At 45.0% G+C, this 22,276-nt stretch overlaps 1 protein-coding gene across 7 annotated transcripts in view; it reads left to right on the top strand.

Moving 5' to 3' along the window:
- EPS15L1 (epidermal growth factor receptor pathway substrate 15 like 1) overlaps positions 1-22,276 on the top strand; it is a 303,568-nt gene that overhangs the window by 102,452 nt on the left and 178,840 nt on the right. For 4 of the 7 annotated variants that reach the window (XM_086946917.1, XM_086946919.1, XM_086946916.1 and 1 more), the window contains 4 exons: positions 16,049-16,205; positions 17,952-18,014; positions 19,627-19,712; positions 21,681-21,753. In XM_086946917.1, coding sequence (XP_086803043.1) covers positions 16,049-16,205; positions 17,952-18,014; positions 19,627-19,712; positions 21,681-21,753 — 379 coding nt within the window. The remainder of the gene's footprint in view (positions 1-16,048; positions 16,206-17,951; positions 18,015-19,626; positions 19,713-21,680; positions 21,754-22,276) is intronic. The other 3 variants (XM_086946920.1, XM_086946921.1, XM_086946918.1) reach the window with 1 other exon arrangement.

Genomic DNA, 22,276 nt, shown 5'->3' with positions numbered 1-22,276 from the left:
ACAAGGACACCATATCATTGCAATCTGAAATGGAGGTCTTTGGTCTATCTCAGCTGGTGAAAGGACCCACTCATAATGCAGGCCATACCTTAGATGGTATTTTCACCAACTTGGAAAATATATCAGTGTCTGATGTCTTGCCTATGGCTTGGTCCGATCATTATTTGGTTTTGGCAACCATTCAAATCAACAAAACCACAACCCCCTCTATATCTCCCTCACGAGAATTGTTCAAGGTCTGGAAAGACATCAGTATCCCCTGCTTTAAGGAGGCGCTATTGAACTCCACTCCCAAATGGGCAACTGATCCAGACACCGTTATTGAACAATATCACACATGGGTAGGCCAGGCGGCTAACAAACTGGTACCTGAAAAAAGAATGTCCAGAAACAGAAGTTCCCCCTCAGCCCCTTGGTATACTGAAGAGCTTAAAAAATTGAAACAGCAATGCAGAAATAAAGAAAGAATCTGGAGGAAAAAGTATGATAACAAGGACAAGATAGTGTACAAGGAACTCTTAACTCAATATAAACTTCTAATTATAGAGACTAAAAAGAAGTTTTATACTGAGCAAATCGAAAGCGCAAAAAACTCGAACAAAAAGCTTTTCGAAATAACTAAACATCTAGCGGGATGTGCCCCAGATCTCAATCCTCCTTGCTCACAAGAGTTCTGCGATTCTTTAGCAGCATTCTTCTTCACCAAAGTAAATGACATATTTTCAGCATTTAACCAAGGCGAAGATCAATGGATCAGGAAAAAAAATACCCCTCCTCCAAGTAATACTCTTTCCTGCTTCGCAGAGGTAACAGATGACAATATTCAGGACATTGTGAAAACAATCAAATCCGGATCAGCTCTGGATCCCTGCCCTTTAAACACTCTTCGGTCATTAATAGACGCCGTAATTCCAGCTATTACTCAAATGACCAATCTCATGTTCCGCACAGGAATCTTCCCTAACCAGTTGAAAAACACCTTACTCAAACCACTCTTGAAGAAACCAGGCTTGGATAAAGCAGAACTTAAAAATTATAGGCCTATAGCGAACCTTCCCTTTATCGCCAAGGTAATTGAAAAAGCCATGAACATTCAACTTGCGGGATTCATCGAGCAACACCATCTGCTCGATGAAACACAATTTGGTTTCCGTAAGTTTCATGGGACGGAAACAGCCCTCATAAAGGCAGCGGATGACATCCGATTAATCAGAGACCAAGGTGGAACTGCATTATTGGTGCTCTTAGATTTATCAGCTGCCTTCGACACGGTTGACCACAAGATCTTAGTCAACCGTGTCGAAATGATGGGCGTGCAAGGCCTAGCAAAAGACTTAATAGCATCTTTTCTAGCAGAGAGATCCCAGGCAGTCATACTGGGCCAATATGAATCTACTGAACTATCACTGCCATGTGGGGTACCTCAAGGTTCATCCCTTAGTCCGACACTATTTAATATCTATGTGTCGGACCTCGCTAATACCATCAAAGCGCACGGGATGAACCTTACCTCATATGCGGATGATACTCAGCTGATATTGGCTGTCAGAAATGATGGGGAAACAGTGGCGGAAAATTTCAAGACAGGTATGCTGGCCATTGGAAAATGGATGTCAGCAAACTGCTTGAAATTAAATTCCGACAAAACCGAGGTGACCACCTTTGGCCACCTCAGCCCTAGTTGGTCCCCCACTTGGTGGCCATCATCTTTCGGAGCTGTACCTGAACCAGTTACGAAAGTGAGAAACTTGGGTGTCATCTTCGAAGATAACCTAAATTTCATGGCTCACGCCAATCAGACGGCCTCCAAAGCCTTCTACAAGCTACGATTGGTAAGGAAGATTCTTCCTTTTCTTCCTACCAATGTGGGAAAGACATTGGTTAGCGCAATGGTCCTTTCAGCGTTGGATTACTGCAATGGCTTGTTTGCAAATGCCCAAGTTAAGACAATTAAGAAACTGCAAACAATCCAAAACGCAGCAGCCAGACTTCTCCTCAACATTCCTAAATTCAAACCTATATCCGAATCCTTTAGAAGTTTCCACTGGCTACCTGTTAGGAACCGAATTAAATTTAAGACGTTATGTATCGTCTACAAGGCACTACACCATCAAGCGCCTCAATTCCTGTGCGACCATCTCGTCCCGTACATTCCCACCCGAATGTTACGATCTGCAGGACAGAATGACCTGGTAGTGCCACGGACCAGATTGGTCAATTGGGGAGACAGACGTTTTTTAGCTGCCGCCCCAAGATTATGGAATACGCTTCCACAAACCATAAGATCAAGCCCAAATCTATTGTCCTTCAGGAAGAAATTGAAAACCTGGCTATTCAACCTCTGAAAAACTGCACAGATCATATAGGAGGGTAAAACAGTACAGCGCCGAGACGCCTGCGGGCAATTGTTCGCGCTTAATAAATGCCAAAAATAAATAAATAAATAAATTATCTGTCTTTAAATTCTCTCTTAAGTGTCTGCAGGTCTGCATTTTTTGACGATTTAAGAGATTATTTTTGATTGCTCCGGGGTCCACGCACATGGGCGGGACTATTCACTAGATTATGACTATAACAGAGATACCCCTACTACAGAACTGGAGTTACAGGACAGAAACTACTCCTTATTTCACTCTACAACATTTTATGCAACCAGACTACAGGATTGTATGCATAACAGAGCAGTATGTAAAACACAACAGAACATATTGTAAGATACTGGTTTCATTTCCTATGATTCTGAACCAGTCCTTAATTCTCTGTTCCTCGTGGTATGTAGCTTCACTGTTAACCTTTACCTTCACCCTTCCAAGTTGGTATCTCACCATCTACGGTTGTGAGTGGTTGGGTATCAGTATTTCTGTGGATGTGCTGTACTCCAAGAGCCAGAGACTGGGAAAGTTCACGTTTGAGCTTTGCTGTGCAGTGATGCTTGCTGCCCGCACGCCGTGCTCACTTACGGTGACAGATAATCTCCCAGTGCCTTGAAGTGTAGTGCATATGATTATTTTCGGCGATTTAGATTCAGACTTTGCAAACTATCAATAATTTTTTTTAACTTAAGTATTGGCCATTTTTAAGTTGGTAGTTCTTGGCTCACACTTGCCAAATATGAAACACTTTCAAAAGCTAAATATTTACTTTATATCAGAGTGTAGTTGGTGGGACCCAAGGCTGTTCATGGAAACAGCCCATGAATCTAGAACTATTGTTTTTCATTTACGACTCTTGTAGCTTATTTCTTAAGCAGTTGGTCGCTAAAAGTCTTGATCAAATTCCTATTCGATTTCAGAGCAAGGTACCTTAAAAACTTGACTTAGGGTTACGCAACCCTATAACTATAAGAAACAAACATAGTCTGCATATCTTCAGTTTAACAATTTGTGGGAAGGTTATCGTTATTGGTTGAGTGCCAGACTTCACTGAAAACGCCTCTGCATTCCCCATTACGTTTTGCCATCTATATCGACCCCCTCATCAAACAAGCAATGGCGTTGCCAATAGGTCTCGCAGTAGGAAAGTTGGAGCTATTACAATTGCAAATAACAATGCCTTTTATTTTTGTTTTCATTTTAAAAACATAAAGGGCTTTGTCATTTACAAAACCAATAGCTCCAACTTTCCTACTGCAAGACCTATTGTGCACTGCACAGTGTGGGAGAAAGTGGCACTGCGTGTGTGTGTGAGGGGCTTTGAGTGAGTTGCGTTGCGTGGGTGAGTGGCGTTGCATGTGTGAGTGTTGTTGCGTGGGTGAGTGGCGTTGCGTGGGTGAGTGGCGTTGCGTGTGTGAGTTGCGTTGCGTGGGTGAGTGGCATTGCATGGGTGAGAGTGGCGTTGCGTGTGTGAGAGTGGGCTTGCGTGGGTGTGAGTGGCGTTGTGTGTCTGAAAGTGGTGCTGTGTGGGTAAAAGTGGCACTGCGTGGGTGTGAGTGGCTTTGCGTGTGTGAGTGGCGTTGCGTGTGTGAGTGGCGTTGCGTGTGTGAGTGGCGTTGCGTGTGTGAGTGGCGTTGCGTGTGTGAGTGGCGTTGCGTGTGTGAGAGTGGGCTTGTGTGGGTGTGAGTGGCGTTGTGTGTCTGAAAGTGGTGCTGTGGGCGTAAAAGTGGCACTGCTTGGGTGTGAGTGGATTTGCGTGTGTGAGTGGCGTTGCGTGTGTGAGTGGCGTTGCGTGTGTGAGTGGCGTTGCGTGTGTGAGTGGCGTTGGGTGTGTGAGTGGCGTTGCATGGGTGAGAGTGGCGTTGCGTGTGTGAGAGTGGGCTTGCGTGGGTGTGAGTGGCGTTGTGTGTCTGAAAGTGGCGTTGTGTGTCTGAGTGGCGTTGCGTGGGTGAGTGGCGTTGCGTGGGTGAGTGGCGTTGCGTGGGTGAGTGGCGTTGCGTGGATGAGTGGCGTTGCGTGGATGAGTGGCGTTGCGTGGATGAGTGGCGTTGCGTGGGTGAGGGGTTGCGTGGGTGAGTGGGGTTGCGTGGGTGAGTTGTGTTGCGTGTGTGAGTGGTGTTGCTTGGGTGAGTGGCGTTGCTTGGGTGAGTGGCGTTGCTTGGGTGAGTGGCGTTGCTTGGGTGAGTGTGGCATTGCGTGGGTGATAGTGGGCTTGCGTGGGTGTGTGGCATTGCGTGTCTGTAAGTGTTGTTGTGTGGGTGAAAGTGGCACAGAGCCTTTGATGTGGCCTGGCGCAGGAGAAATGCTGCTGCTGCTAATTAAATATAAAAAGTGTTTAGGGACTTACGGCTGCCGAGAGTAACAAGGCAGTGCTGGGAGAGGGGCTGCACACCAACTGAAGTGCTCTGGTTGCACGGCCTGCGGCCGGCCGTGTGAAGTGATAAGCCTTTGAAGTACACAGGCATGCTGTGACGGAGGTGTGAGGGGTCTGGCAGGGAACAGATGGCCTGGCTGTGAAGCAGGGGGCGGGGCAGCGCTGGGGAAGCCTGTGGGAGGGTGATTGATGCCTTTGATGTGGGGAGGGAGGAGAGCCTTTTACGAGCCTGCAGGAGAAATGCTGCCGATGCGCGTGCATGTTTAATCACGTGATTCACGTGAACTTAAAGAAAACCGCGGCTGAAAGCCCGTGGTTTGAAGAGGATTTTGCCGACTTGAATTCTCCCCATTTCCCATTCCTGCGGAATGGTAAAGGCGAGACCTAAAAACTAGAAGGAAACCAGGCTATGCCGGCAGTGAGTAGATTCGGCTTAGAATCCAAAACCATGGCCTATGCCGATGATCTAGCACTGGTCACACCGGATCCAAAGAAATCCATTCCAAAAATCGAAGCTGAGGCTCATCTATTCGGCTCCTTATCTGGATACAAATTAAATAAAGGAAAACCCCAAATTATAATCAACAGCAAACTCGCCTGGAATGATGAAAGAGTAGTGGTCAAAGCAAATACCTTCTGATTGATATCTTAGCAGATACCGACCTAATAGTTAGTCAAAACACGGACCCTCTTATTTTAGAGACAAGGAAAGCCTTGAACTGTCTCAACAATTTACACCTTTCTATTGTTGGACGATGCAATTTGCTGAAAATTATATTTTTTCCAAGAATACTATACCTATTTAGGGCTATACCCTTAGAGTTTAATAAACCAACACTCTCAAGGTTTGAAAAGTTATTCTCCCAATTTGTATGGGCATTTTCCCAACCTAGAAGGGCATTTACATTTTTGTCTTTTCCCCAGAAAAATGGGGGATGTGCTCTGCCCAACCTAAAACTTTACTACTGGGCTACTGTCCTTCAATCATGCCCTATACTATTACAATACTCTCCCCACCCCCCAACGCCCGCTGTCGGTTTGCCCTCACCCTTTGAGCTCTTACTCGGACCCGATGCTCCGGGCTGTTTTTGGCGGCAGCTGGAACTGGGATACTACAAAAGAGTCAAAATCAAGACCCTTCTTGGTGTTTATAAAGTTTTTACAGCTATACATAAACTTCTTGGTATGGGCAGATTAAAATTCTATACTCCTACTATAAATAATTCTAACCTACCGGATATTTTTAGTACTTCTTATTTCCAAATTTGGATAGATAAGGGAGTAAAGAAATTGGGAGATCTCTGCTCATCCAACGAGGTCTTGTCCTTTAAAGATCTTCAATTTCTCTATAAATTAGATAACGTGGAATCTTTTAAATATCTAGCTATCAAATCCTTTTTTTTTATGAACGACAGAGGGCCCTTCAGGCTTCACCAATTGTGATCTGATCGAGAAGCTCTGCGGAAATACACCTCCACGCATTGGAATTATTTATAACCTTTTTAACAGCTTAATGCCCGATGATCTGTCTATAATATCTTCCAAGTGGCAACAGAAACTGAACATCACTAAAGCGATTTGTTATCCTCCAACCTTCAGGTTCCAGTAAAGGAACATACTGTCCTTGTTGTGCTGAGTATAAGGTCGACTCAATCCACATGTTTGCCACATGCTCCAAATTAGGACCCTTTATAAATAAAATCCAGCACTTCTTGGGACAAGTGCTATCTCACAACTTAGTATCTGATAGAGACTACTAGCTGCAGATTCCTTAACGTAGAATTATCTCCAGGCGTGAGACTGGATCCGCAAACTTTTTACCACAGCATCCCTGCGCGCCGGGTGGATGGCATCATGCAACTCCGCCCATGCGGCGTCCGCGTACGTGACGTCAGCAAAGTCACATAAGTCCCACTCCGCCGCGCCTACGCCAGTTTTTTCCTTTTCCTCATGCAACGCGGATCTGGTCTTTGCTCGGGCCTGTTTAGGCACCTTTTCTCTTCCTCATTGTGACTATTTTTGGTGGAACAGTGTGCGAATGCCTTCGGGCTTCAATACTTGCACGTCGTGTGGGCGTTTAATGTTGGCGACGAACCCTCACCTCATTAGTATGTGATGTTTAGGGGAAGATCACGGCACCACTGATTGTGAGGCGTGCCAACAGTTGAAGCCGAAATCGCGGCGGGAGCGCTGAATAAAACTACTCTCAGCGCGTCTCTCAAGGCCGGCTTCATCCTCTTGATCTTCTTCAGCGGACGGCTTCAGAAGCGGCCTTTGTCGTCGTCCTTGCCCCTCTCCGATGTCACGAGAGCAAGGCTCCCCGGTGGGTAAGTGTCGCAGTTTGTCCCCTGGGGCTGGTGTTCGGCCTGCCGGGGGCGTGGGCTCTCCGCGGGTGATGCGGCCCGCGTGTCATCCTCCTATCCACACTTTCCCGGTGAGGGGGTGTCGAGAGTCCAGATGGAGACATACGCGGCGGCTTTGCAGGCCTTGCTGTGGCGTCTCCTCCTCCTTCCCCTCCTGGCCCTTGCTTTTCACAGGTCCCTCTGTGGCGCCGCCGGCAGCTCCGGCCCTGGCTGGTTTGGATCCAGGATTGGCGGATTTGGTGCTGTTGGGGTGCGGCTCCTCAGGGGTCCCTCCTTCGGACCATGGCGCCTCTGCCTCGCCGCAAACTCCAGCGGGAGTCTCTTTGGTGTCGCAGGAGGTCGCCGGGTCTCGGGTCGCATCCCTGAGCCCCGCTGGGCCCTCTGGGCAGGTGGAGGCCTTGTCCACGGCACCTGCTGGTCCGGGCGGCGCCACAGGGGTTGGTGGGCCCTTCACGTCTCGCTTTGGGTCGGGGTTGGGCGGGGACCCCTTGTCCCCCTCCGGGCCCCTCTCGTCTCTCCCCGCAGGCGGCTGCCTGTTCGGAGTTTGAATCGTCCCTGGCGCCGCAGCATGGGTCGCCGGGCCACCTGCGTCACATCCTGGGTCGAGGCTGGCGGAGGGCTTCGTGTCATTCCCCCGGTCCCTCTCGTTCCTCCACGCAGGCGGCTGCCTCGGCAGAGGTCAAGTGGGCGTTGTTCCGGCGCCGCCCCTTGGCCACTGTGGCTCTGGCACCACTCCAGTCCTCGGCGCGGTGTGACTTGGAGGAGCCCTATCCGGCGTCTCCCTCAATGCTGGATGGTGTTGATGTCCTGCCTCAAAATCAAATTGAGTTTCCTTGTTCTTTGATGGATAATGCTGTATAGATATCCTTTATATTTGTCCAAAAATAATACCATTTGGGATATTGTTTGTTGTATATGGATGTCCTGCCTCAGGCGGCGGACTCTACGGCTCCACATAGAGGTCGTGCTGTGGATTTGTCTTCGGACGCCCCCTCTTCTCCGGAGGTCGGGTGCCTACTGGTGTCATCCTCCCCAGAGACAGGCTGCTGTGTGCAGTCTTTTTTGCCCGCGTCATCGAAGGGCGCCTCCCTGCCATTTCCGAGGCCGAGATGTTCTCAGGTGGAGCGGCAGGTTCCCCATTCTTCGGTTCCTTCTGACTTCCAGGTCTGGCCTTTGCCCACCCTGATTGGCTTTGGGGACAGCCGCCTTAGTTTGCAGCCGTCGCCCACGGAGGAGCTGCTATCTCCACCGCGAGCCCCTACGGAGGCAGGTGCGGCCTTCGCTCACGCACTGTTCACGGCTGTGGGTATTCTGCGCATTGGTGACCCGGTTGCTTATTTCCCGGCGGACCATCTCTTGGAGGTTCTCCACCAGGGTTCTGGTGGAAGGGAGCTGTTGCTTCCCTTTGAGGGAACGCTCCTTTCCTACCTGATGGGGGCTTGGAGCCGCCCCGCCTCAGGGGATCCGGTGCCCCAACACCTTCTGCACCGGCACCTTCAAGCGCCGCGTGAACCGGTGTGTCCTTCCCTCCACCCCTCTGCCTCAAGTCCACTTTTGCGGACTGCTTTTCCTTCCCTTATGTGTGTTGGCTAGGGCTTCCTCTTGTTTGTGGGACTCGGCTGAGTCTTTGGGTCCGCAGCTTCACAGGAGACTGTTCAGGTGGACTTACGGCATCATGCTTTGGATGGCGTAACACACGCGTTTATTCTCCGCTCCGGAAATCTCGAGGGGCTGGGTTGGGCCATGGCTTCCTCAGTCGCCCTCCGTCGCTATGCTTGGCTTCGGGACGGTGTGTTCCCTGAAAACATTCGGGAGCAGCTGATTGGTCTTCCGTTTGATGGCAGCCTGTTATTCCATATCCTGGTGGACTCCGCCATCCAAAGGTTCCTGGCAGGGCTCCGTCCTCCTTCTCCGCCTTATCCTTCTCCTTCCCCTCCTCAGTGACTGCTGAGTTGAGCTGGTTCTGGACTTTCTTTTGGACTGGTTGCCCTTGCTGTGGAGTGTGTTTTATAGCCATTTGAGTCCTCCTTGCTGGGACTATGGCGTTGTTGGCTGCTGGACGGCCACTTTGTTGACTGTTTGTGTGTTTTTGCTGGAGTTGTCTGACCATACTTGGCCCTGAGATTAGGCCTTCTGTTTTTCTCGTGGGCTGCTTGACAAGCATTCTACGGGGGTTTTTCCGTGTGGCTCTTTCGTTTTTTCCTCTGCTGCTGAAGTTTCTTCCTAAGAGGGTTCCCAGGTCTTGGGACTTAACGTACCCTATGTGGGGTAGTGGTAGCTGTTATATAGCTTACACTCTGCTAGGGGGTTCTGGTTGCCTTAGGGCCTCTGTTCTCCATGGTGTTGATGTATGGTGCTGATGCTTCTTTAGGCCGTGTGCGCGGACCCTTTGTAGTAGTGTGTCCGAGCGCCTCCTTACCTTCCTGCTCCAGTCTGGGAGGCTGGGATGGTTCTGTGTTCCTCCGCTTGTCGGGCTTGGCCTGCCCGGTCTCCTGGGGTCCCGGGCTGTTCTTCCTGCATCCGGCGGTATATTATTGCCGGCGCCGCTCTGTCTGGTCGGTTGCCTACCGTCTATGGTGGGCTTGCCTTCTTTTCCCTCGTTTCCTTCTCTTCTTGGCATTGGATGGAAGCTCTGTTGCCTTTTAGGAGCGTGGGGTGCTTTGGCCTCCCTGGCCTTGCCCTTGGTTCCTCTGCTGAGAGTGAACAGGCTTTCTTCTTCTACTTCTTTCTTTTTCCCACACCCCTCTTGGGGTCGGTGGTGTTCTGCTTGTGGGAATTTCCCCCTTGCCTGGGAGGACCGGGCTCTTCGCCCTGTCCCATGGACTAGTCCCCTTTGGGACCCTCTGTTATGTCCATGCTGGTGGGGTCCTTCGCAGACCCTCATTCCCCGTGGGTATGGCTAGGGTATCTATTCTACGTTAAGGAATCTGCTTACTTACCTTCGGTAATGATGTATCTGGTGGAGACAATTCTATGTTATGTTATATGAGACTTATAATGCGCTCAATTACTCATGAGTATCCTGGCGCGATATGGACTGCAGACGTGCGGAAGGAGAAAGATTAGAAGATTCAAGCTGCAGATTCCTTCACGGCACGCCCTTCCTCCCCGTTCTGCGAGGACCTTTGGCTTGGTCTTCTGCACTCGCCTCCAGGGGGGTGTCTATTTCTTCTGTGGATGCATTCTTTACTCTTTTGAAAGGTTGATTTCCCTGTTCCTTTCCTCCTCATTGACACTTGGAGGATGCCTCTCTGCTCTGGTTGCTCCGGGATTGGGGCATGCCTTCCTCTCGTTCCTCCCCTCCCTCCCTCATTGTTCTAAGGTCCTCGCCCCTCTGCTACCCTTTGGGTTGGGGTCACCTGGCTATGCCTTGCCCTTGTTCCTTGGGGGATTGTTGTACTCTGTGTTAGGGTTTCCTTGGGTGGTTGTCGTTCCCTGTTTGTCTTGGAACTGGTTCCCCTTTGCTGTTTTTGGTTTGGGTTATAATCTTACTACAGGTTGTCATGACATTTAGCCTGTGTTCCCTGTTTCAGGGGGGGCTGTTTATATGGTGGCAGGGTGGCAGTTCAGAGCTGTGCTCTGTTCTTTATTCTTTGCTTGCCTTTGGGTACTGCAGTGTCCGGCACTATTACTGGTGGTGTTATTCCTCACCATCCCTTTTTTTCAATGTTCTGCTATTCGCACACTGTTCCCATGTTCCCATGGCCCACAGTTTGTCTGGTGGCTCCGGGTTGTGGTGCGGAAATGTTCTCTGAAGAAAACTGACGTAGGCGCGCCAGAGTGGGACTTATGTTACCTCGCTGACGTCACGTACGCGGATGACACCTGGGCGGAGTCGCGTGATGCCGTCCTTCCCGGCACGCAGGGAAGCTGTGGCAAAAGTTTCCGGATCCAATCTCACGCCAGGGGATAATTCTATGTTAAGGAATCTGTGGCTAGAATCGTCTCTACCAGATACATCATTACCGAAGGTAAGTAACTTGTACTTTAACACCCTCCAATATAATGTTGGGCACATTAGACTCGATATAGAGAAAGAATGGAGGAGCACTAATAATTATTGCCATGGTTGTCCTTCGGCAGTGCATCACATCTGCCTGGTTGGAGCCTAATCACCCACTGTTAGCCTATTTCTACTCAATTAATTCACTAGAGAAGGCAATATAGGTTAAAGAGGGACACAGATCCAAAAAAAGGGTTAACCATCTGGGGGTATCTTTCTCACTGGCTTAATTTACCAACTCTGGAAACAGGCAAGATAAGTGAATAAATTATCCTTCTCTGCAAACACGCACAAGTCACTTGCTTCTCTTATGCACTGTCACTTTTCTACATATCTTTTTAGCAATATTCCATAATATCTAACCCGCAGGGATGCTTTAACATTTTAGTAATGTACTGTTGCACTGGTCACTTTATCTACTGTCTTTTAATAAAATTGATCAAATTAATATTTCTCTATTTAACTTCTTGCAGCAATGTGATACATTTCTTTACTCATGCTACTGATTTTGATATTGATATTTTGATATAAGATACTATCACATCTCTTTTTTAAAAATTGGCATTCGGTATACATTCTCAGCCCCCGGGGGTTGGAAAGGGGAGGACTACTACACCCCGTTTAATTGTCTCCATTGTATTTTATTTTTTCTTTCACTGTAATTGAAAAATTAAAAAACGCGTCTGCAGCGTTTGGTCTGCTTACAGTGTAGACTTCAGTGGCCAGCTTGAGCATGGACTGGTGAGCAGAGATACATTGCTATGAAACATTTATTTGGAATGTTTTGTAGTTTGGTGTAGATGTGCCATAAGGGAAGATGGATGCACAAGTTGGAAAGTAGGGGTTAGCATGACTCTGAGTATTTATAGTTTTGAAAGGTAAGTGTACTCTGATGAAGCAATGAAAAAGTATCTTGAACCAGTTGTCTCCCGGTGTGATCAAGTTGGAACGCCGGGCTCGGCATTCAAGTCTGCTTGTCCCACATGTAGCAACATAACCATCAGATCCCTTAAAACACGATCATTTGCACATTCTGCCACAGGACAGTAGTGACAAAGTAGAATTTTGGTACTGCAGCGATCTTTATTGAAGGAATGGGACGGCAAGATATCAGCGTTCGTATTCAACAGCAGATGGAGTTATTTTTACTAGTTATTTTTTAATGACCTTTTCATATACAACCATAAAGTACAGTGCTCCGGGAGCCACACAAGGTAACATGGCCTCAGGAGTTAATTTATATTCCAAATAGTTACAGCAAAGTACATCAAGCTTGTCTTAAAATGGATAAATGGAGACCAGGAAGCCCCAGCAGCAAATGAAGTTAACCAGTTAAACCAGACGGTGTGTGAGCGAGCTGCTGCTCTGCCAGGGTTGGCCATGCTTCTGCCCAGACTACTTGGTCGAATTGAGTTCCTAGCATACCATTTCTTGTACCTTGTGCAGGGCACAGCTGGTGTGGCGGTTCCGCCCTGCTGAACCTCTTTTGTAGAAGTAAAAGTGACATTGAAAGCTCTGCTTTCAGCATACCTTATCTGCTGGTCGGAATCTTTCCAGCCACCAGACTCTGTCACAGTATCCTGCAACAGAACAGTTTAAGTGAGAACTGAAATAATAACTATAAAAAGATGGTTTCCTATCCGCGCCTTTGCATACTTTTAGATTAGGACATTTCTTTGAAGAAGTGAGCTCACTTTGTTAATTAATTCTTTTTTAAATTTGATTTAATTCAAGCAGACACTAAACCTTTCTTAAAAAAATAACAATTATTGTTTTGTATTTGATATTGCTTTGTTGAAGAAGGGAGGGTTTCAGGTTATTGATTTTTGTTTTCCACCATTGGTTTCACAAGTAAAGAATACACCTGTCTTTCACTCTGCATCGAATGGGGCTATTTTGCAGGTGTCGGGGAATAGAAGACAAAGGTCACAAGAAAGACAGGGTTTGCATTTTTTTTCAAACATGCTTTTATTAAAAAGAAGACCGGTTTGTAGCTGGAGATACTTCCAGTCACTAGTTTTTCTCCGAGGGTCTTTCATACAGAGAAGCAGCTCAATTGAATAGTTAGAGGGTATCTGGTGTATAACAATGGTCATTTTTGAAAGTTGCAAGTTTAACTGGCAAATTTGTTTGGATTAACACTTCTGTCATAGACGGAGGTTGTTGTGCAACTAAAAAAGTAGTGGTAATGTGAAAAAGAACTCTGCAAGCGGAATTTGTTTTGCTTACAATGTAGACACGTCCCCTTATGTGTTTTGTCTCTACCTGGCTTTACTGTCATCCCTGTCCTTGCTGCCCCTTGATTTGTGATCTCTCTATATTGTTTTCTCCTCTCACTGCATGTTCACATTTGCTTTGTGTTGTCTTGGACCCCGCAAAGGTCTCTATTCTCTCTAGCCTGCTTCTGTAACGATGCTCTATGTCCTTCAGCCAGGAATCCAGCACAGTTCCCATCTCCCGCTTACCTTCCATTTCTAATGTAAAGTTGCTTTTCTAGTGCTTTATTTCCCTAGGAATTCAGGAGACTGGTTGATTTGACCCTATAGAGCACCCCCAGGTTTTGGGTACAAGGGAAAAGCAGCCAGACCTCTGGTCTGCACAGTTTTCTCCTTTAAACAGTTAATGGCGGTTCTTCCTCCTTTTATCCTCTCCAAGCTTAATTATGGTCCAAGAAGCCTTGTTGTAGTGGCTTTCATCCAGTGATTGATGATACCTTCTAACCTATGTAATCACTCCCCAAACCTATAATCTGATGCACCACTTTGTTTCTAGGTGCAGTTCAATATTTGTGGGAGAAATGTATGCAGATGTATTTCAAATACATCCTAAAAATACCAAGAAAGTAGAAATTCCTAAAACCATTTATCTTGTAAGACTAGTCACACTGCCTTAGCTAGCTCTCAACAACCTTTAACCAAATGAATAGTATCATGCATTACTTTCTGGTGCGATAAGCCCAGCAAGCATTTTCTGGAGAAGCCTATAGTCCACTCCACAAGAGAGTGGCTGTGGTCACTACAACAGCTGCTACTGCTCTTATGAAAATCCTCTGTGTTAATGAAACTTGGAGAGTGGCCTCTTCGTGTATACATGCTGGACACTAATGCTTAGTTTCAACAGACCTACTTGGAAATTTGTATGACCAAATCTCTGTTCATTCAACCTCGATATAACCCCCAAAGCCACTTGCCTTACTGTGCTTTGTGTGTAGGGAAGCAACTTGCTAGTCTGTTCAGTGCTTATGGCTATAAGTTTGGACTCCACAAAGGAAACGAGAAAATTACTTACTGCTAACCCCAGTCCTCCATGGAGGATGTCATTGCTGAATTCATTAACAACCCACCTCTGTCCCTGAAAAACCAAGAGAATTGCTAAGAAGTTTGTGATTTAAGATTCTTTCTCTATCTGGCCCGTTAAAATTAAGTAATTGAGCATGCACTGCAGTCTGGAAAACGGTAACAGCCTTCTGACTTAAAGTGGCAGTGTCAGATATTATTGTGAAGGTGACACCTATCTGTGTGCATTTCCTCCTGCTGTTCTTGTTTTAAATGGGAGAATTGAAAATTAATTTTCAGGTAGGGTTTTTACATGTTATTGTTAATTCTTATTAAAAGTTGTTGAAATACAGAATATTGCTTTTAGATGTTCTTTTTAGCATATGGCTGCTGGCAGATTTCTGTTTCTGGGTGCTAATGCCAGCCAATAAATTAGACAGGGGGCTTACGTATCGCAGATGGTTACATGTTTGCACACTGTGCCTTTAAAATAGCATTATGACTATCAAGTGACCTAAAGTATGGCTTACAAGTTAGTGCATGTTGTAAGGGTGCTACCATGAAGCCTATTCTACAATACAGGCATATATTCAGAACGTAAGTCAGATGTGTTGCACCTGGTAATGCTTGTTTCATATTGCCTTTGGAAGAAAGCTTTCTGTTAAGAAAATTCTGCAGATATCATAAGAACGGAGAGTAATGTTCTATTTACAAATTAAATGAGGATACTTATGATGGAGAGCTTGGGTTAAAAGTCTTTGTTACTCTCGCTCCCAGAGTTACTTTGCAAAGCATTTTGTCACTTGCCCAAGTATCATAATACAATAGACTTCATGTGACAAAAATGCCCCCCGCCCTAAGTTTAGTGACCAGCATTACACCAGAGAGACACGTGTTTAGTGGCTAATAGCATTGGACTGTAGAGATTCTGTGGAATGTTTAGTGGCTGCTAGCTTCTTTGGAATGTTTAGTGGCTAATAGCCTCGGGCCGTAGAGATGCTGTGGAATGTTTAGTGGCTAATAGCTTCGGGCCGTAGAGATGCTGTGGAATGTTTAGTGGCTAATAGCATTGGACTGTAGAGATTCTGTGGAATGTTTAGTGGCTGCTAGTTTCTTTGGAATGTTTAGTGGCTAATAGCCTCGGGCCGTAGAGATGCTGTGGAATGTTTAGTGGCTAATAGCTTCGGGCCGTAGAGATGCTGTGGAATGTTTAGTGGCTAATATCCTCGGTCCGTAGAGAAGCTTTGGAATGTTTAGTGGCTAATAGCTTCCGACCTTAGAGATGTTGTTTAGTGGCTTGCCTTGGACACTGGAGAGACTATGACACATTTAGTGGACAGCCTTGAACAATATAGAGAATGTGACCTTATTAGTGGCCAGTGTTGTGGTTGCTGGTCAGTCTTTGGGCCTGCAAAGAATCATGACCTGTTTAGTGGTCAAGCTTGGACCATCGGCAGAATGCAAATAGTGACTAGTGATCTAGCTTGAATACTTGTTTTCTTGAATAATAATACTCTGTGCATGAGTAACAGGCATGGAGCAGTTTGAACACATTGCGCTGAGTCTACTTTTGCTGGTCCTGTCAAAGTATGCATTGTTTATTTATAAACACATAATACAAAAAGAAACCAAACTGATGACAATTGTACGATTCTTAACAGGGCACTGGCCGACACCAGGCAAACAGGCAAGCTAAGCAAAGACCAGTTTGCTCTTGCTATGCACTTTATTCAACAGAAGGTCAGCAAGGGGATTGACCCTCCCCAGGTCCTCTCCCCAGATATGGTACCCCCTGGAGAACGGAGCACCCCAGTAGCGGTGAGTATTTGATTATGATGCACGTGCTATGAATGTGTTTGCAATTCTTGCATGCCTCATCCTAACAGGTTCGCCTTGCCTTTGAAGGTAAATGTGGCCATGCTATGTGTCCCGAAAAACAATGATGCTTAGTTTCTCGTAGACTGTTCCAAGTCTTGTCATCTTCTGTGTGATTCCAGTGTCTGCTTCTAGAGACGTCGCAACGCTCGCAGCCTAGAGTTTTTCATTTTTGCAAATGGGAGGAAGATGCCTTCATAGTAAAACAAATGCCCATGGATTTGACTTTGTCCAGAAGGTCCAAACCTTGTTATCTTTGTAATAGGAGCTTTCCCATAAACATCTTCTCACTGACGAAGGCATAGTGTCCATTTAGGTAGGGTTGTACTTCCCCACCGTAAGGATTTGTGAAGCTTCTCTAGCTTAATTCCCTAGATTTTATATTCTACCTATCTGCAGACAAGTTCAGAAGTAAAAATACAATTATTAATTATGATGCTTCTTAACATCAATGAGATACTCTGAGGCTGTAGTAAAATGTTGTGGAATGGACCACAGTGCCCTGCCACAATTCCTCTTTTGAGTGATTCTATGCAGAGGCTCGGTCCCCTCCTGTAAAGAAGATGAGAGGAGCAGCCAGGGAAGAAAATGTGAAAATAACACTTTGTGCCAGGCCTCGGAATTGAAGTGGCCAGCACAGTGAAAGAGATGCAGGTTTCTACTGAACTGTTAACTGGAAGAAGGATGCATGGATGTGTACCCCTGTCTTGTGTCTCATGGCAGAGCTGACACCAAAGTGATCTAAAGAATGTCCCTTACATTTCAGTTTGGGAATCCACAACTCTTATAATGTGCCAAAAATGATTCGCATACACTCATATGCATACTCCCAACATACTACCCCGGTTGAACATGGGTGCACTTGATTACTTTTAAGAGCACTTTGTGGCATTAGTACTTCTGTTTATATTTGGGTAAATTTGCTGTGTTTATTTGCACTCCTGAGTGCCTTATAAGAGACATGCTGACCTTATAAACTATAGGAAAGAAATAACTTTTTGTTGCGTAACAGAGTTTTGATTACTTTTATTTTCTCATCCTCTTTATCTTCTCCCATTTGTCTCTAATTGCATCTTATATACATTTGTTTCTTTCAGTTACTCCCTTTCCCTGTTTCAAGCTTGATCCCACTTTATCACCAGTGGGTTTGCACTCTGTACTAAGTAATGGACATTTTTAGATTTTTAGATTTGTAAAAGGATGAAACAAGACATATACAAGCAGAACTATTTTAACATTTACATGGTCTGGGTATCCACACTCTTTGCACACTTGTAGCCCAAACAATGTACTCCTGTTATGTGCTGCTTTCAGTGGGTTTCATGATTTATAGTTTTATAACATTGAGAGATTTAAAAAAAAAATGATTGTCAATGGGATTTCCAGGATCTCTTGAGGGGCAGGTGTCTGTGTAAATTATGCCACAAAAAGACAAGTAATTACGTTGGGTTCAAGAAGCAATAAGTAAATTCGTTTTTTCTGTACATGTCCACGCCCAAACGTATTTCCCTTAAGATACTGGACCTGTGTACATCGGCGATCTCCTGCATGCTTCCAATCTACGGATGTTGCTCCAGTCCTCTGGTTCCTTTTCAGCTCCTATAATGACTAACTACTACTTGCTGTCTCTCTTTCTCTCCCTTGTCTTTGGTCTCTTTGTCTCTCTTCCCCACACTCCTCCTTGTGTAGACTTTGTCAGGGTACCTGACTCCAGTAGGAAGTGAGATCTCCACACTAACAGAAATGCGCCGTGTGAGTAGCTGCAGAATAACGAAAGGAATGCTGCATGCTTGTGCCAGCAGCGGTTTGTCAAAACATTAACAAAACTGTTTGATTTCACTGATTTTTATTGATAGTTTTAATCCTGCCTCTGTTTGTACTACATTACTGCTGCTGCACTGTCTCAGTCTTGCAGTCAGCTTAGACAGGCCTGGGGGCAGTGAGATGGATTGCAGCCTGGATTTGCTCACTGTACTGACCTTGTTTTTTAACGTTAGATGGTTGCTGAATCCTGGGACGAACAAGCATGTAAAAACATCATATTCCAAACCAGGTGCACTTAACTTCTTTTACACAGTTTGCCAAGTGTACCTTCACTCAACTCAATTTACCCACTCGTCATAGAGCAAAATGTCAGCCTATCACAGATCGTTTCTCTACCGGTAAAATACTGTCGCATACCAAGCACTGTAAACATGACCCACAATCACAATAGCGTAAGGCAGTCTTGCACATCACCACTATAGCAGAAAACAAGCTACAGCATGACATCTTATCATACACACTAATAATCACAATAGTTTATAGCTTCCCTCAGCAGTTTCAGTCCTACAACATAGTTACATTGTATTTGCACTCCGTAACCACACTTGTGGGCATAACCCAATTTATCCTTTCAACAGAATTACTTTACACAACTAGAACTCACTCGAAAATCATAGGTACGTTCATCAGACATCTGCATTCATCCTACGCAATCAGTCACTCTCATTTGGAACACTATACGCTCACTCCATTTCACATATTCACAACACAGGTGGTCTGCACACTCAGATTACCACACTCAAAACAACATAGCAGAGCGCACATGTCCTCAACGCTTAGTCCTCCACAAAGCTAAAACTGTCAATATGGCGCCAAAGCAACACATTTACCAATCACCATGCTGTTCCTCTGCATATCTGCTCACTCTCCCTTGCTTCAGACATGCCCTTCCTGAATTCTGCCTGCCTCTAAACACTGGTACTTCTAACCTATTGAAATATTCATCATTAAACATCTTTACTTCTATAAGTATTTAAAAACCTGGATTTTTCAGCTTGTGCATACCAGATCCGATTGCCTGATTCTCCCAGCGCCACAAAGCCCCTCACTCTATACCCTTTAACAGCAGTCATGCTGTACAAATCCTTCATTCATATATATATATCCACCAACTTTACACGATGACAGTGCTCACTTCTGATGGGCCATTGTGAACACAAATTTTGGGAATGTTTGGGTAATTGGGAGTGGAGGGGAATGAGATCCAGGACATGCAGCAGGGCAATCATATATTTCTTGGTTTTCATTTTCCCTTTCCTGCATCTGTTTCCTCCTACGTTAACAAGGGCCTTCTCTTCTAATCAATTGGTTGAATAGAGCTCCATTATTTAACCTATGAGAGATACGCTGGAAATAAATACTATTTATGCATGCTCATATGGATTTAGATCTTTTTTTTTGTTGAGAATGCAGTTTTTAAGTTCTGTGTCAAAGGAGGACAGTTATCCAGTGATCTTCAATGTTTTTCTTTGTGGATTTTCATAACAGTATGATTTTAATCCTTTAATATAATCCAAATTTGATATATTTCTTTATGCAGGACAGTTCGAGTTCTGTTGGGTCTGGTGAATTTACTGGGGTGAAAGAACTTGATGAAATTAGCCAAGAGATTGCACAGTTGCAGCGGTAAGTGTTCTTGTGTTAACCTGCTTCTTTTCTGTGCTCAACAAACTTTGTTAACATGAGTCCCCACTGTATCGTTATTTGAATGGTAATACTTTAGACACTGTGTCCTCCATCTCTTCCTGCTTCCAGACTGTTTGAAACTGCTAAAGGAAATGTTTTATTTTTTTAAAATGTAAAGGGTGTAGAGTAAGCTGTCATTAGCTTGAACCTTGTCCATGGTGCCCCAAAATCCCCTCTGCGTTACTTTTTAGTCCAGCTTGCAGCAGGGTGACAACAACCCAAAAATAAAAACATAGGCTGCGAGAAAGTAGCATGAGTGCAGACTAAGGGATAAATCTTGTCCTGGAGCATAGTTCATGCGTTCTACAGCAGAAATGTGTTTGTCAGTGTCCTTTTAACTTCTTTCGTGAATGAAGCAGTTGAGGGGTTCATTCTGATTTCATGGGGTAGTGTGTTCCAGATTCTCGGAGCAATACCCAAAAAGGCTCGGTTGTATGTTTTAAAAAAATACATTTCGGCTGTAGGAAACTAGTGCCTCTAGAAGCTCTAATGCCACCAGATAGCTCTAGTTTTTGTGCAAGGTATCTCGTCGTGTTGAAGTGTAGGGCTTTATGGGTCATGCAGGCAATCTTGAAATTAATTCTTTGCTCATATATGACAGTCAGTTTAGAGATTTCAAATCAGAAATGATGTGATGGTTTCTTTTCGATCCTGTAATGGGCATAACAACAGAGCTAGGTCACAACTGAGCCCGGCTCTCTCATACAGTCTTCAAATGCAGAAGCTACATGTCCTATCTTTTAGTCTTTTTGAAACCGAGGATGACATGTTAGGTTTCAAGTGGCCGTTCCACCAATTTATCTTCAGAAGGGACGTGATGCATAATATTGGATTCTTAATGTGTCACTAAATACTCATTAATGGAAGCAAACTATGTTTTTGCAGTTCTTGATAATTGAAAGAGTTCCCTTTGCAACAATCCAAACTGTGCCGGAATGAAAACAACTGAAAAAGCAATCAGAACTGTGAAAGAACGAGTAAAGAGGAGGTTATGGTATAAAGATGTGGCGGAATTGCACACAAGAAAATAAAAACACTAAAATGGGAGGAGCCTGAGACAGAACAGCGGTGGTCAGAGCACAGCAAAGGGGGAGGATCTAGAGCAGCAGGTAGCTAGCAATGTAGAAAGAGCAATACAAAGGTAAAGCTACAAGTAGTCAACTTTACATTCGCCCAACATCACTTTTAAAAAGAATAATCGTCAAATGATCCATCACCTTTGGTTTGTTAATGAAGTAAAACATCTTAATAGAGGTCATTGATAGAACAGAGAACTGTTGTACTGAGTTCCTGCTAGCACAGTATTGTTGTTTTATGCCTCTATAAACAAATGTTTCCACTTTACTCTGATTAACAGCAGTAATTCTTTTAGCATCAAATGCATGAATTGTTGACTGAAAGAAGAATTATTTGAGTCGGCGATCTTCAGTTTAAAGTTGAATTCTTCAAGCCAACGGAACGGTTCACTGTCTGCTCTCAGCGTTTTTCCATATTCGGGCACTACCAGCTCATTTGTTGGGTGTTAAGGCTCAGGGTGATAGAAGATATATCCACTCTATAAATTAAGCCAATAGTCGAAACAGCATTTGACTTAAAGTCCACAGTCTCTAGTGTTCTAAACCTGTAAGCAGAGCTTCCTAATTCTCTTCTGAAACTGCAGTAATTTGTGTCTTCCTTTTCCTCTTTTATACCAACTCTTTCACTCTCTTTCTCTCTCTCTGTCTTACACACACTTCTTATCTCTCTGCCTATCTCACTCTCTCTTTGTCTCTGTCCACTTTATATTGCCTGTTTCATTCACAAGTGACAATGTTATTATATCCACACTCCTTTGTTTTTTGGAAATACGCTGCAGGCTGTCTTTTAAAATAATTTTGATAGAGGATTTTGTTTTGAATTCCCCTTCAGGGAAAAATATGCACTTGAGCACGACATCCGAGACAAAGAAGATGCAATCCGACAGAAGACAAATGAAGTTCAGGTAAGAGGACTTGGACCTTCTGAGGTCTGGTCAGCAGGGGGTTGGCAGAGAGTGGAAAATATGAAGATTGTGCAGGGGTTTACTTGGGTCTGTGAGACTCAAGGTTTAGTATTTATTACCCCTAAAATACAATTTCCTGAGGTAAACAATGTAGTCTGCATCACACATTACTGAATTCCTTTTCTGCTCAGATCCATACCTGGCAGAATCATAGATACTAGAACGTGACCTCAGGTGAAGCTGTTGCGCAACTGATTTTTGAGTCGAGGAACTCATTTAGAATTTGCAGGGAACTGAATCCTCTACATTAAGAAAGTCGGAGTGGAATACACAGTGAGTTTCCTCTGCAATCCTAACCCTGTGGTACAGGCAATTCAAACTCTGTATTGTTGTCTGTATTCAGAGTTTCTTCTTGAAATTGGAAGGTTTTCAGTTCAATCAGGCACTGTGGCCCAGAATCTCTGTTGGCTCCTTCTTTCATGCTTAGCGGTCTAGTAGGGTCAGTATGAATTATCTTAAATAC

Source organism: Lissotriton vulgaris, chromosome 12, assembly GCF_964263255.1.
Source record: "Lissotriton vulgaris chromosome 12, aLisVul1.2, whole genome shotgun sequence".
Taxonomy (NCBI): Eukaryota; Metazoa; Chordata; class Amphibia; order Caudata; family Salamandridae; genus Lissotriton; species Lissotriton vulgaris.
The sequence above is the reverse complement of the archived record's forward strand: the minus strand, read 5'-3'. Positions and strand labels throughout refer to the sequence as shown.